Source organism: Alligator mississippiensis, chromosome 1, assembly GCF_030867095.1.
Source record: "Alligator mississippiensis isolate rAllMis1 chromosome 1, rAllMis1, whole genome shotgun sequence".
In the NCBI taxonomy this organism is placed as follows: Eukaryota; Metazoa; Chordata; order Crocodylia; family Alligatoridae; genus Alligator; species Alligator mississippiensis.
The window spans coordinates 181,128,693-181,143,167 of NC_081824.1; the positions used below are offsets into that span (position 1 = coordinate 181,128,693).

A 14,475-nucleotide genomic window follows, 5' to 3' on the forward strand; every position below is an offset into this window, starting at 1 on the left:
TAGACACTGGGATGCTGGAAGTTCAGGGGTCAAGAGTTCGAGGCTATACCAGAAGCTCCCAGGCTGCAGTCCTGCCAGATTCCAATGAATCTGCAAATTCTGCTAAACACCTTGTCACACAAGGATACAAGAAAGTAAAGGATCTCAACATCCTTTTGAGTTAAGTAATTATTACCCCAAATTTCAGATGAGAAAATCTTCCAGAGACCAAACTAAGCCATGAAGTTCACATTGCTAACGTTTTAAAGCCAATTTTCGTCCACACCTAAACTAGAACTGAATTGCTCCAGAAAAAGCAAGGACAAAACTTTCAGATTCACTTTGACTTCAGGAGTGCTTCCACATGAAGATCAAATGCAGATCTGTACAACATAGGTACTTCTATAACTAGCACATGTGTTAGCAATCAGGCTATAAGGAGGGCACGTCCAAACGAGCAAGTACAGGCATTTCCCCCGGGACACACAGTAGCGGCACATATTTTGTCACTGCTAGCTCTCCCTGGGGAATGCCCCTGCACAGGTGCTCTGGCCTGCAACAAGGTGTCCCAAGTGAGGTAGGGGAGGCTGGGGCCAGCACCTGGGCTGGGCCTGGTATCCTTACCTGGGGTCCTGGGGACCTACCGGGGCTCTAGCAGCAGTGATCCAGGTATGTGGACAGCAGCCGAAGCGTGGTTCTGGAAGGCCAGACTCCAGTTTCAGGCAGTGCATGCTGCTGCAACATGTGCTACCCCACTTTTTTTCCACTTTTTTTTTTTTTTTATGGTTCCCAGGATCTCCCAGTATCTAAATTTGGCTCCAGAACCAAATCATGAGCATGGAATGCGTTTTGTGGCACCACAGAAGTCTTTAAGTCACCACAAAATGCACATAAGCACTCATGTGGACATGGCCTTAGAGTGTAGTTGTAATGTCCTAAAATGTTCAATTAAATACATTACATTTTTCATTTATATATTTCACACCTATGAGTCTTTTAAAAGAAAACCTATTTAATTTTTTGCTTTATTTTCTTTCTGTATGCTGGATCTGCTGTATCCTACTGTAACACTCAAATGCACGATCTTTCAATATATTTCTGTATTTATAATGTCCTAGAATGTTCCCAGTTTAATACATATGCATATACATATACATATGGAAAGATCCTGCACTTGAGTGTTACAGCAGGATACTACAGACCCAGCATACAGAAAGAAAATAAAGCAAAAACTTACACAGGTTTCCTTTTAAAAGACTCATAGGTATAAAATTAATGAGCAAAACCACTTTTCGCAGTAACTAGATACAAGACTAAAATCACCAAGTTAGATTCTGATCTTGGCTACATCAGAACAGATCTGAAGTATCTTTACTGTACTCTTAGGAATTTCTCTTCATTTACCATGGTTCAGCACAGAATAAAATCTAGTGCACTGCACTCAGGAAGAAGGAGCCATCTGAAAGGAGAAGCAAATATACCTCCTCTTACAGTAAATTAGAACAGTGGCTCTCCTGAGGGACACTAATCTTTTCCTGTAGGCATGGCAAAAGGCACCTGTACAGCAATCTTTCTTAAGCAAATATTGAAATGAAACGATGTGTGAAGGCAACTCTCTCTCATCCTTCAGTGGTTAATCCACTGGTTTTAATTTGATTTTAGTTGGTAAAAATATTTCCCTGCACTTCCCCCCAAAAAACCCTTTTTCACCCCACACATCAAATGTAATCATTTTGTCAAAAAAAAAAGTTTCAACTTGGGGAGAGTAGTAGGTACAAGAAAAATATGTCCTTCTATGACACCTTTCTTCCAAAGAAAGTCATACAGCATGACAAGATTCATGCAGCTGGCTGTCAACCTGGACAAAACTTTACTGGCTTTAGTGGGAAGTGGATGTAAGGACTGCCAACATGGATCCTGTTCTCAGAACAAAGATGGAGTAGGGCTGATCTTCTGAAACAGGATACAGGATCTTTTGGTTTAGGCACTAGCATAAGAGTCAGATGAACTATGTCTACTGCTCACAGTTTTCTTGTCTAATCTCTCTGTCTCTCAGATCTCTGTTCCTGACTGCTGATTCTTCTGCACCCTAAATTCTCTCTCTACTGCCTGTTAAGCAGAGATAAGCCCAGACACAAAAACAAGGCTGATTCCTAGAACAGCTCTGCTTCACATAAAGCAACATGAATAGCTGTGGTGCATGATATAAGGTAAGATAGAAATAGGAAAAAGCATCTGAATGACTTGGGCTGGTGGAGAGCAAACCTCAACATCAGTATAGGTGTACCCTTGGACCTCTGCCTCTAGGCACAAGGTGTATGACAGAGTCTCTCATCACAGCTAGTCAGCAAAGCAATTTAGTACATAGGAAGTGAGTCAGTCTTGGATAAAGGGGTCATTCCACTGCTTGAGTACAAGAAAAGGATTTTAAAGGGAGAAATAGATGTCTCTGAATGGAGAGGTGCATGAAAACCCTACCTACCACATTACAGCTTCAGTTTCTAAGATTCTGAAGTGCCCTTGTGCCACCTTCAACAGGAAAAGAAATTCTTTCCATAAAGAAGCTGCATGTTACTTTATCAGACTACAATAAGATTCTAAATCAAGAGTAAGTAGTATTTTCTCTTAAAAACTACAACCACATTTATTATAGACTTGTATGTACATTTCCAAACTTATGTTTGTTGATTGCTAAGTATATCTTCTTCCATCCAGTAGCTAATGATTAGTTAACTTTAAGGTGTACTCACTGCATGAGCAGGGTTGCACTGATCTATGGGGCTTTTGAAGTCTGTCCTTAACTCATCAAAGGCGATTATCTGCAAGAAAATATTTTTCAAACATTTTAACAAAAGCAGTAATTTGATAAAACATCTATATTTTCCTTTATAACCGTTAATAAATCCCATTCTGACCTAATTGGGTCGCAATTCTTCTCAAGTTAACTAATGAATTTGCAAATTTATGTTTTGTATCATCTTTCTGAACACACAAACACATATATATGAATTCATATATATCTCCAAACATACATATATATATAATGTTCAGTAATAGTATACAAAATAGTGTGTATATCACATGTATATATGTATATCATCATATGTATGAGATATATGTATATCACGAAACAAATGTAATCTACAAGAACATTATACAAATAGCAAGTCATGCCACAATGGACAAATTTTTTGACCACTGCCTCACTGGAACAGTCCTTCAGTAAACACAGACAGTTATTGGAGGGATCAGACTGTAAAAATAAATTAATTTCTGTATAAGTAAATGCATCAAATAATAGTTCTAATATTGAGAGGAAATGCTAGTAAGATTTTAATTGGAGAAGTTGAATTTTTTTTCACTATTGGAACATCAAGGTGTTGACACAACTTGCTATTTATCAGAATCGTATAATTAGAAATAAGAAAATCCTGTTAGGCTACCTAGTCCATATACCTACAGTCAAAAAGAGGCCTTCCACAAGAGCAAAACTCTCAATTTTTCATATAACATTGGAGCTACTTTTCCTTTAGTTACAGGGAGAAAAAAGCTTTTTCAAACAAAACAAAAAAATCCACAAAAAATGTGTTCTCCTTCAGAATTTACCAATTGTTGAGTTTTTATTTTGAAATAAATTGTTTCATTTTGGATTTTGAAAATATTTGGGGTTTTAATTTTTCAGTTTTGTTTTTCTTTCTCTCCCCTCTATTCTTTATTGTTCATCTGAAAAACCTGGAATAAAGAGAAAGGGGATTAAATTTATAAAAAAACCCAAAAAATCCTAAAACTCAAGACTGCCAGCTGAGGCTGCTTCGCTGTGGCTCTATATGCTGTGGTCCTGGGTATACATACAAACGTGGCACCCAGGAGCAATAATTTCAATGCGAACTGTGCCAGAGTTTATTCAGCCGCATTCATTGTACATGTAGACATGCCTTGTAAATTCCAAAATTGTAGTCAGGCAAAAGCTAAGGAAAGGTGCTGTCCTTTGTTTTAGCCTAATAGCTGATTGGTTAGGGCAATTGTATTCCTCATCAAACCTCTTCATCAAAGCCAGTGAGTAGATGGGCAGTTGCTCAGGAAGTGAAAGATCCAGGTTCTAGGACTCCCTCGCTACAGCAAGTTTGAACCTACTTCCCAGTATAATATTATAGCCACCGGGCTACAGATCAGCTGTTATCCAGTCATTTCTCTAGCCCTCTCCCCTTTGGCAACTAGAAGAGGGAGATACATAGGGTAAGGAGGAAAACTACAAGAAAGGTTGGGTGTCTGGATACTGGCCTGGAATAGACCTGGAGCCTTGTTCCTGCTCAGGTAGAAACTTCCCCACTGTACTGTTCTTCATCTATTTTATCCAATGACTATTAAATGCAAGGGACAGTGGCTCAGGCTCATAAGGAGGGCTGGAGAAGGGCCTGGATTATGTCTGTGGCATGCCAGCTAGAGTACTGGAATGAGAAGTCAGAATTACAGGCTCTCCTGACCACAGAGGACCTAGAAAGCAGGTCTCTGGCTTTCTGGGTGAGTGTCTTAACCACTCAGATACTGGAGCTAAGATATGGGAGGTCCCTCCTTTCTCCCCATAGTCCTCCCCATGCTTTTTTGCCTGGTTTGTACTCTCCCAGGTACACAGGGGCAGAGCCATATACCTGCCCAGCCAGTGTGCAGCCTACTGTGCAGCCTCCATCACCTGGTAAATGCTCTCATGTCTACACTGGAGGGGTGTCTACACGTGCACTTTACTGCAGTTGACTAATTAGCTCTGCAGTAAAGCATCACCACCTACATGTGCACTGGTATTAAGGTGCAGTAAATTAATTAACTCCTCCATAAGATAGCACTGTCTGGGATAGTAAGGGACAGTACTGTCTTATGGCAGAGTGCTTAACTCTGCCAAAACGCACATGTAGATTGTGACACAGGCTGGCTGGGGCGTGAGGATGCTAAAGTACAGGGGCTGCCTGCCACCTAGCCCTGCACTTAAGCACCCTCATACCCCAGCCAGCCCCCCTGCAGCATGCCAAGCCAGGTCAGAGCAGCCCCAAACTGCATCGTGACACACATGACTCCCTATGCCATACCAACATTTCATCCAAAGTTTCTCACATGTTTCATTCACATTGCTTTTGATCTAAAGGAATTACTCTAGTTTAGTACCAGGCATTCATTCTATTGCTAGTCACAGCAGATTCAAAGGACACAAACTCCTTCACAGCTGTACATATCTACTATCCAGAAAATTAAAAAGTCACCAGATATACAATAGGCCAAACCACTACACTACTATCAACTGCCTATCCAGCCAACTACAGGCTGTTTGCACATTGTTTCTGCAGTGCAGTTTCTTTCCCTATTTTCAAGTTCTTAACAGAGTAATTGTTCTGTTTTGATGAAGAAATCGCTTGCTGTTTGTAGAAGCATAAACAATGATTTTTCAGAGTTCCTTCACAGCACTTTAAAATGCAGTCTCTTTTTCAGTCTTGTTTTCAGTTATGTTTTGGGAGGTTACTAATCAGTCACATAATTGCATGGGTGTTAGTCCAAATTTGTACGGCTGCTTGGTGTTCTACTATATTGGAATGCACCAGATGTGACATCCTGAAGTTTGATGCATGGGCAGCAGATCTTTTGTACAAGTTCATCAGCCTAATTCAGATAACAATCCAGTAAAAGAAGAATTTCATTTTCAAGTAAACTCCTCAAAAAATAAATTAGCCTAGAACAAAGATGTTCTTTGTAGACACCTACAGGACTTAAAATGACTAAATTAGATACTGTTAATAAAGGGATTTAGCTCTTGTTCTTTCATTCCTTTTCTGAAAGATCTAGACAAACAGAAGACCGTTTGTCTGCATGTAAAATACAGCTAATAAAAGTTTTAAGAAAAATTAATTTCTAAAAGTTTTCCGAAAATCATTATAAAACATTAGAAGAAACAGGAAGTGTGTTCCAGCAAAACCTGAAAATATATTATCATTTATTATATATTTGTCTTTTAGTAAGACCTACAGGCTCCATAGGGAATTGAAGTCTTGTTGTACAAATTTCCACATATGCTTATAATGGAAAGGCAGTCCCTTCCTTAGCTATGTAAAGACAAGAGGCAGAAGCAACCAGCAGACAGCAGAAGCATGACGTAAGGGTGAGGCAACTATTTTGTCGTTGTAATAAGCAGGCGTCACAGCATGTAAACTGCCTCGCTGGATGAAAAATAATTACATTAAGCCTCAAAATAGCCCAGATAAATAGTTATAATTGTCTCTGTTTTACAGTTGGGATAATGGAAACACAGAAAGATACTTGCTAAACAACAGAGCTCAGTAACAATCTAGTGGTAGAGACGAGAATAAAATCTAGGACTTCAAGTCCTCTGCAGTAACCACTAGACAAATATATATCTATCAAGTTATAGAATCTTTCAAATTGAACACCTTTGGCTTTTTCAATTGAAAATAAAAGGTTGCAGTTTACTCAAATGCTTGTCATTTATGTTACAGTATTATTATTAAAAAATATTAAATAATCCTCTATAATAAATTGCTTCATTTGTGTTTTTGTCATTCTGTCTGTCACACTCAAAAAAACATATTTGCACTCACTTTTCTGGACTTTTAGTGACTGATTTCAGTTAGTTATGGTGTACTCTCGGTATCTGAGCAAAAATTGTCCCTTAACATCCTTACTTTAACTTTATCCCACAACACCCTTACCAAGGTGAAGCAGAGAATAGACAGCAATTGAATGCAGAAAGAATGGCAAATGTAAGACAAAACCAAACGAATAAGGAAAAAGGACGTTGTAGAAGAGATGCAATGGAAAGGCAAAGGGTTCGCAGAGACAGCAGAAGACAGGCTAAAAGAGTAGGCAACAATAGATTTACTGAAGATGAGATTAAGGAATATAGCTGTAGATTGATGAACATGGTGTGCCAATTTTGTAACTCTTTAAACTTCCAAGATGAAAGACCATCAGATGGCCAATTCCGGACTTGTCGTTATAAGGGTAAATTGATTCTGCCTCCAAGAAGACCGTTTCCAGAGTATTTGCAGGATTTGATGACGAATCAGAACAAGAGCATTACCCAAACTTTAAAACAAACATTCAATCGTACAACAGTGCATTGTCTGTTAAGCAAAGATCATTGTGACCAGATGTATGCTTCACAGACTATGTGGAGGATTGAATCCAAATGCACTGTGCATGGAAAATCATGAATGTCTGAAGAAATATCCAAAGGAGTTTACAGAGGAGACGCTTGGAAATGTTGATGGATATCTGTTGTATAGAAGAAGACCACGCAGAACAGTTTAAGCTGGTAAGGACACAGTGGATAACAGAAACGTGGTACCCTATCGTAAGTAGCCTATTTTTGCCCATCATTTTTGATGAGCTTTTACACTAGTATTAAGTGTTTCTGTATAGTACCATAGATGTGTAGGTACAATACAGAAATAAAGGAAAGTTAGTTCCTTCCCAGAAGAGCATACAGTTTAGAAATCTATGACAGTTCACGATGCCAGAATACATGACACCCAGCAATTAACATGGGAGATTGTAAATGAACCTCTTCCCCTTAAGTGGAACTATATCTGTATAAGTAAGTAGTATTCTGCATAATTTGCACTCTGCAGCAATTAGATGATTAAAGGAGAGAGAGAAAAAAAAAGAGTATAAAGGCTCTGTGACAGTTGTCACTATCTGATTATCAAGAAAAGGCTCTGTATAGCAACTTTTAGTCCTTGTACCCATTTGAACACTTTTTCATTTTCTCCTGTTGAGGTAGCTGAAATCATAACACAGAGCAATGCAGTTCAGACAATACTGCTTATATATATTATTATTGGTGGAGGAAGAATAGTTATGTGGCTAAAGGATAAGAGTGGCAGGTTCTGTTCTCAGCTCTCCCACTGATTCACTGTGAGAGCTGGCACATCACTTAACCTCTCTGTGCCTCATTTTTTTCATATCTAAAGCTAGGATCCCCTGCTCATGGGACTTATTTGAAGATTAGCTCTGTAATATGGAAAAAGCACGCTAAGCACTTCTCTAGATAGAAGCTGCTATATAAGTGGCAACCCTATAAGCTGAGGGTAGAAGTATTTAGAGATATAACTTGAAGAAAGGAAATTGGTTAAAAGGTCTGAGTAACCAAATACATGTTTTTTTAATTAGGTAACAGAAAAACTGCTTCATTATGCTATTCTGCTTAAAGACAGAGCTCAGCTGAAATCTTCCCAAAATTACAAGTAGAATGAATTTGCTGGGTCATTCATCCTAGTCCCTTCTTTCTACCATATGCTAAGGCAGCACACAGCTGTGGAGTAAGAATGTCATCAGTGAGGGTCTCTGCTCCATACAGACCAGGCAGGAGAATAAAATTGTGCTGCAAATCTGGAGCAAGAACTGGAATCTTAGGGTCAGAAATGACTTGCACTGCAGAGCTCTACATTCAAAGTCAACTCCTACCTAACCCATTGCTCAAAGTTCCACTCCTTTGAGGCTCTACATACACTCAGGGTTTTTTTTTTAAACCTGCACTTAGCCCTGCAGTCCCCAAGTTGACAGGACATGTGAACACCATGGAGGTACTAGTCTAATCTCTGGATACTAAGTATGCACTGCATGCTATCATTTTAGCATATGTATCAATGATCTGAGTACAGAGAAATAGTAGTGCTCCTCAGGGGAAGCGGGTACATAGCGTTTCTGCTTTTAAATGAAAGATTTTATGATGATTCACGCTCAATAAAGTGATAGGGTGTGCCTGGTAGAATACCATCACTGTACCTAGTAAGGCTGGAGTAACTACAAATGTACAGAAACTTAGTTAAGGTCTTTCACACATCTTTGAAACCAAGATGCCGAGTTTCTTTGGACCATTAAGGGATCCCCTGAAACAGTAAGCCAAAGAAAGGAACAATTAGTGTGTCCAAATCTCATTATTTTATAAGTCTTATACAAATTGGTACTTTTTGTGAAGGAAATTAAATTATTAGGCTTACTACCATATTTACTTGAATATAAGATTACCATGATTATAAGGTTGTTATAATTTTCCAGGTATAAAATCTATAGACTTGCCTTGAAATTGTCACCCTTCCACTGCTACAGCAGGGAAAATAAATCTGGGGGATCAGGTAGCCCCTTCCCTCATCCTGCTCCCCCCCCCCCCCCCCCCCCCCCCCCCGTTACTGGCGCACACTGCTCTTCCTGAGTACATGGAAACAAGAATCAAATTTGAAAGCGCTAACCTTGAATTAAATATAGCTATAGAAATTTGCATATACTAAACATAAACTTAGTTTATCCAGAATTGATGCATGCTACCTTTTTTTAAATTGCTGCAATTTTTAACAATGGTACTTCATAAACACACTTTTAAGCAGCACTTTGGTACCGCTTTACATATAGTACAAATTGGGTATGTCTACACAAGATGCTTCACTGTGCAGTAGACTAATCTACTATGAAGTAGACTAATATACCGCACAGTAAAATGTTACCGCCTACACGTGTGCACCATTTACTGTGCAGCAAATTAGTCTACTGCACAATTAGCTACTACCTGTAAATACAGGTAGTAAAGTAACTGTGTACTAGATACTGTGCAGTAGCGCATGTATAGATGCTGGCCAGAAGCAAATTTCCTTCCAGTCAGTCCTAACAACAGGGGGCTAGAGGGAATTTCCCCAGTCTTAGAGCTGGTCAGCTCCCCCCAGGAGGTGGGGGCTGAGCAATGCCAGAACCAGGGAACTCTCTGCTTCCCTGCCCAGCCAGAGGCTGACCAGGAACTATCCCACTTCTGAGGCAGCTCCCAGCCAGCCCCTGGTTGTGTGGGGAAACCCCACTGGGCACAGAGCTTGTCCCATGTCCACAGGGCTGGGAGAACGCCTGATGCTCATGGGAGCAGGAAACAGCTGTCACAGCAGCTGAAAGAATTCTCCTGACCTTGTCTGCATTGGGACCAGCCACACGCTCCCAGCCAGCCCCCTGGGCTAGCACACTGGGGGAGGCTGAAGATCCCCCTGGCTGCTGCAGGGGCCCAGAGCAGGGCAGAAGCAAATTGCTCCCAACAGGGAGAACATGTAGATGTGCTCCCAAAGATGGTTTACTGTGCAGTATTTTACTATGCAGTAAGCCTTTATAGCATTAATAGCACATGTAGAGTCTAAAGCCATAAGGCTCACAATTTACCATGTAGTCCATTGGTCCAGGCCTCAGCAGAGTCAACAGGATTTCAAGCCAGGGGCGATGCATAGGGGGTGCAGGTGGGTGCATGTGCACCCCCTGAATGTGGCAGTGCACCCCCTACAAAAAGGCACTGCTGACACTGTCGGTGGCACCTGCAGGTGGTTGTTGCTCGCCACCCCACCCGCAGGCATCTGCAGGCAGTCCACAATCCCTGCTGGCTGCCGCCAATGCTGCCGGTGGTGGCTGTGGGTGGTCGCCGACCCTTGGTCAGCGATCACCACCCCTCTGCTTACTGCCACCGCACTTTCGCCATCGGCGTTCCTCCCACTCCTGCTGGGGGCACGAGTCATTCATGTTTCAAGCGATGGTGACCCCACAGCTCAGCACTGCTCAATGTGTGTGTGTGTACTCTAGATATCCCTCACAAAGGATACATGTGCTAATTAGCCCCCATCTCGTGACTGGAACCAGTTGTTCTTGTCACAAGACCTAGGATGCTCCAAAACCTTATATTCAGGTGAGGCACAGGGCAATCTGGTCCAGCTTCATCTCATAGAGGGTGGGGCCACACTAATCATATGTGACAGGGTGACAGAGGGGTTCTGGGTGAAGTATTTGGGGCCCCATTTGGTGATGTTTGCCAGGCATTTAAGGCTGGTGAAGAAACAGGACTTATTGGATATGAATGAAAGAAAGGCACAGCTCAGCTGTATGAATGAAGAGGAGGTCAAAACGTATGCAGTGTTGGCTGCTGACAGACCTGAAAAAAAAGAATCCTATGCTTTATTGGAAGAGGCAACACCTTATTTCAACCCAGCTCTGCTCTGTATAGATTGCATGCCTCAACAGAGCTTTTTGGCGCTTTTATCTCAAACCGATTCAATCAGCTATTAGATAAAAGAGCCAAAAAAGCCCCACTGAAGCACCTGATCTATACAGATGGGTAAGCCAGGTCAAACTAACACAATGCTTCTTCTGGGCATGCACTGGGCTTGGCGCAGGGGTGAACTGAGTTTTAAAGTGTCAGTTTGGAGGGCAATGTTCACATCTGTAAGCAGCTGAATCACCATGACTCGAAAAAGGAGTTGGAGCTGAGAGGGACTGTACTCAGTGGGCACTACCATGAATCTTATTTAGATAGGAAGCACTAACCTATCCTTGTGGTAAGTTGCCATCAGCATGTTTTGCCCAATATAGGCCATGTATTTTGGTCATGGTCGGTGTTGGCTGCATTTAATCAACTTCATAGTTGGTTTACATTGCTGAGCACACGCTGCTTTTGGCAGCAGTTTAGCGATATCGAATGTATTGAATTAGGTTTCCTTGCATGTGAATGTAAGATGAGGGGCTTTTTCCCCCCAAAACCTCATCTTATATTTGAGTAGATATAGTAGGTTCGAGGAAGAAATATAACACCAGTATATACTAAAGGCTCAAAACGCACAAAGCAAATAAAAAGATCTCCAAATATATTGTTTAAAAAAAAATCCAAACATTTTCTTATACTCGGAATGGAAAATCCTGGTAACAATTTTGTAGTTGCACTGATTGGAGGCCTCACATTATACCCTATAGAGATCTGCCATGAATTATATTATCTTACTGAGAATAATGAATGAGCTGTACTGTAGGAAGTGATGGAGGTAATTCATTACTTTGCCTTTCCTTTTGAATTACTACTAACTCAGTATCCCAGTTTGCTGTTCAAATGTTCTGTGCTGTGGGAATCTTTCCTGTAAGACATAAAACCAAGGCCCTGACCACAGGTCATTAATAACCTCAGAGTAGTTTCGTAAGAGGAAAGGCATTAACTAGATGCAGTCTGCAGGGATGGATCAAATGGAATGCAGTGATGCAGTTGCACCCTGTAACAAGGAGCCCCTGCTCTGTTACTGGAGGAAAGCGACAATGCCAGCAGGACTAGCAAGGAGCCTTTAAGAGAAGGGTCTTTATTTCCGAGAGATAATGAAATTCTAGGGAGGAAAAAGCAGTTGCAAGAGACTGAGCAGCTGTAAGGGGAAGGGGAAGCCACCCTGCAAAGGCTCTGCAAAATTAACCCCTTGTTTGTGAGGGGCCCATACACAGGGAGCAAGAGGGGATTTAACCCCTTCAAGGCTGGAGGGCTCAGAGTCCCATCCGTGGAGCCTAATTTCCAACCAGGCCACTGATACCAAGGAGCCAAGACCAGACTAAGTGGACCTAAGACTGAAGGTAACAGCTTGAGCTAATAGGCCTAGACCAAGAACCCTGGAGTGGGCTAATAGGCCCACTCCAAGGCTCAGGGCACCTCCCGCATAATTGGTTGTTCCATCAAGGTGGGCAAACGAGATACAGGACAGCAGTTGAAAAGAACTAGAGTGAGGGCAGGCTACAAGGGCACTAGGTATTACAACCTCCGGGCAGGGCTAGTCTTGCCACCCCCCCCCCACCACCACCACTTTGATTCCTGAGACACACTAATTTTAAAGTCAACTGCCTGGGAGAGGCACCAGCATTTCTATTCAGGCAGTGCTAAGAGTCAATTGACTTCATGCCTCATTATCATCTCCCTGCTTCCTGCTAATTTCTCCCCACTACACAAGTGTTAATCACTAGGAGTGTGTGAAATGGGATGTATTTGATTCAGATTTGGATTTGGCCTGAATCAGGAAGAGTGATTTGATTAATTGATTCAGATCACTGTCCCCAATTCGATTCAACTGAATCCAAATCTGAAGATTAGATGCCGATTTGGAAAATTAGCGATTCGTCCATAGACACAGCTTTAAATGTTTTTTCTACATACCTTGAGATACCAGGTGCAGCTCATGAACACTGTGTGAACACTGGGGCAGATGGAGAGTCCCACAGGAGTGCAGGGGGGGCTGGAAGTATTTCCAGTCCACTTCTGGGTCTGCCCAGGAGTATGCAGGGCCCTCCCCCTGCACCTCCTCACTCAGCAATCGGCCGCAGGGGGACCCTGGGTGCCCCCCCAGATTCAGGAGGCACCAGTCACTGAGCCAGGGGGGCGTGCTCTCCGGCGGACCTGGAAGTAGACCGGAAGTGCTTCTGGTCCACTTCTGGGTCTGCTGCCAAGTGCTCTGGGAACTCCCACCCCCAGCCCCACTCCCGCGTTCCTGTGGAACACTCCGTCCACCCCAGCACTGCAGCACTGAGGAGCTGCCTGGTACCTTGAGGTATGTAGAAAAAACATTTAAAATTGTATCTATGTCCAAATTGCCTTCCGAATCTCTCTCCAAATCAATTCGAGGGGTTCCGATTTGATTCAGAGAGATTAAAGTGTCTCCTAATTCAACTCGGATTTGGAGATTTGGCCACCAAATCGGGCCGAATCTCTGCCAAATCAAATCATGGACCAAAGCTTTGCACAGCCCTATTAATGACCCTCTATCCTTTTTAATGGTCTTAATATTCTACTATTCAAACTAACCTTTCTTCTGCAACTTTGCTGTCAGTTAACCTTTCTGTGCGGGCCGGGCCGGAACCCGGGCCCTTTCGTCGCTCTGCACGCGGGCTGTGGCCGGCAGCCCGGGCAGGCCGGGTTGGAGAGGGCGGGCGCTGAGCTAGAATTAGGCACAGACACGTAACGGTTGATTTTAAGATTGTTTACTTACACCGAGATGGTCGCGGTGCAGGCTGGAGACTTGCTTGAGTTGCAGTTACAACAGAAAACATGAACAATCACGTGGAGTTTGCTAGGCTCCACACAGACAGAACTCCGGATGTCCAGGACAAGCGCGCATCAAAATAGAAAACTCGTTGATACGTCTTATAGAAAGTTACCGCTCGAAGACGGGAAGAGGTGGGCAGTGGATCAGGCCGCCAAACTCCTCTGAATAACACACAGGGTATCTATGACCCTGCCGCGCACCCAGAGTCCCCACGAGATGGATGTGGAGTCCTCTTCAGCTTGGGCGGAAACTGCTCAAGCCTCTTATACGGCTAGCAGGCCAATCGCTAGCCGCCACGTGGGAATAATTTAGCACTAGCCAATAGCGGGACACGAATTTGCATACGAAGAGCGGGAACTCCTTTGCACCGTGCATTTCTGTGTTACAAAGGAAATGCACCCTGCAAAGACAGCTGCAAAGTGGCGGGAACTCTCTCCCTGTCACGCGGGTTCTCTGTGCAGCAGAACTCCTCCGTGCAATGAAGCTGTAAACCCACGGGGATAATTCTGGTGCCGAAGCACACACAAAAAATCAGACCTTTGGGTCATGACACTTTCCTGGTAATATCTTACTTCTGTTTCACAGCCCCGCAGACTGTTTTTAGATGTTGCTAAAAACCTTAACTCAGGTGTGG

The 14,475-nt window shown here is 42.5% G+C and overlaps 1 protein-coding gene across 2 annotated transcripts in view; it reads right to left on the reverse strand.

The window, feature by feature from the left end:
* The window catches only part of CNIH3 (cornichon family AMPA receptor auxiliary protein 3), a 142,689-nt gene that overhangs the window by 85,992 nt on the left and 42,222 nt on the right, over nucleotides 1-14,475 (reverse strand). For both annotated transcript variants that reach the window (XM_014598022.3, XM_019483127.2), the window contains one exon: nucleotides 2,730-2,798. In XM_014598022.3, coding sequence (XP_014453508.1) covers nucleotides 2,730-2,798 — 69 coding nt within the window. The remainder of the gene's footprint in view (nucleotides 1-2,729; nucleotides 2,799-14,475) is intronic.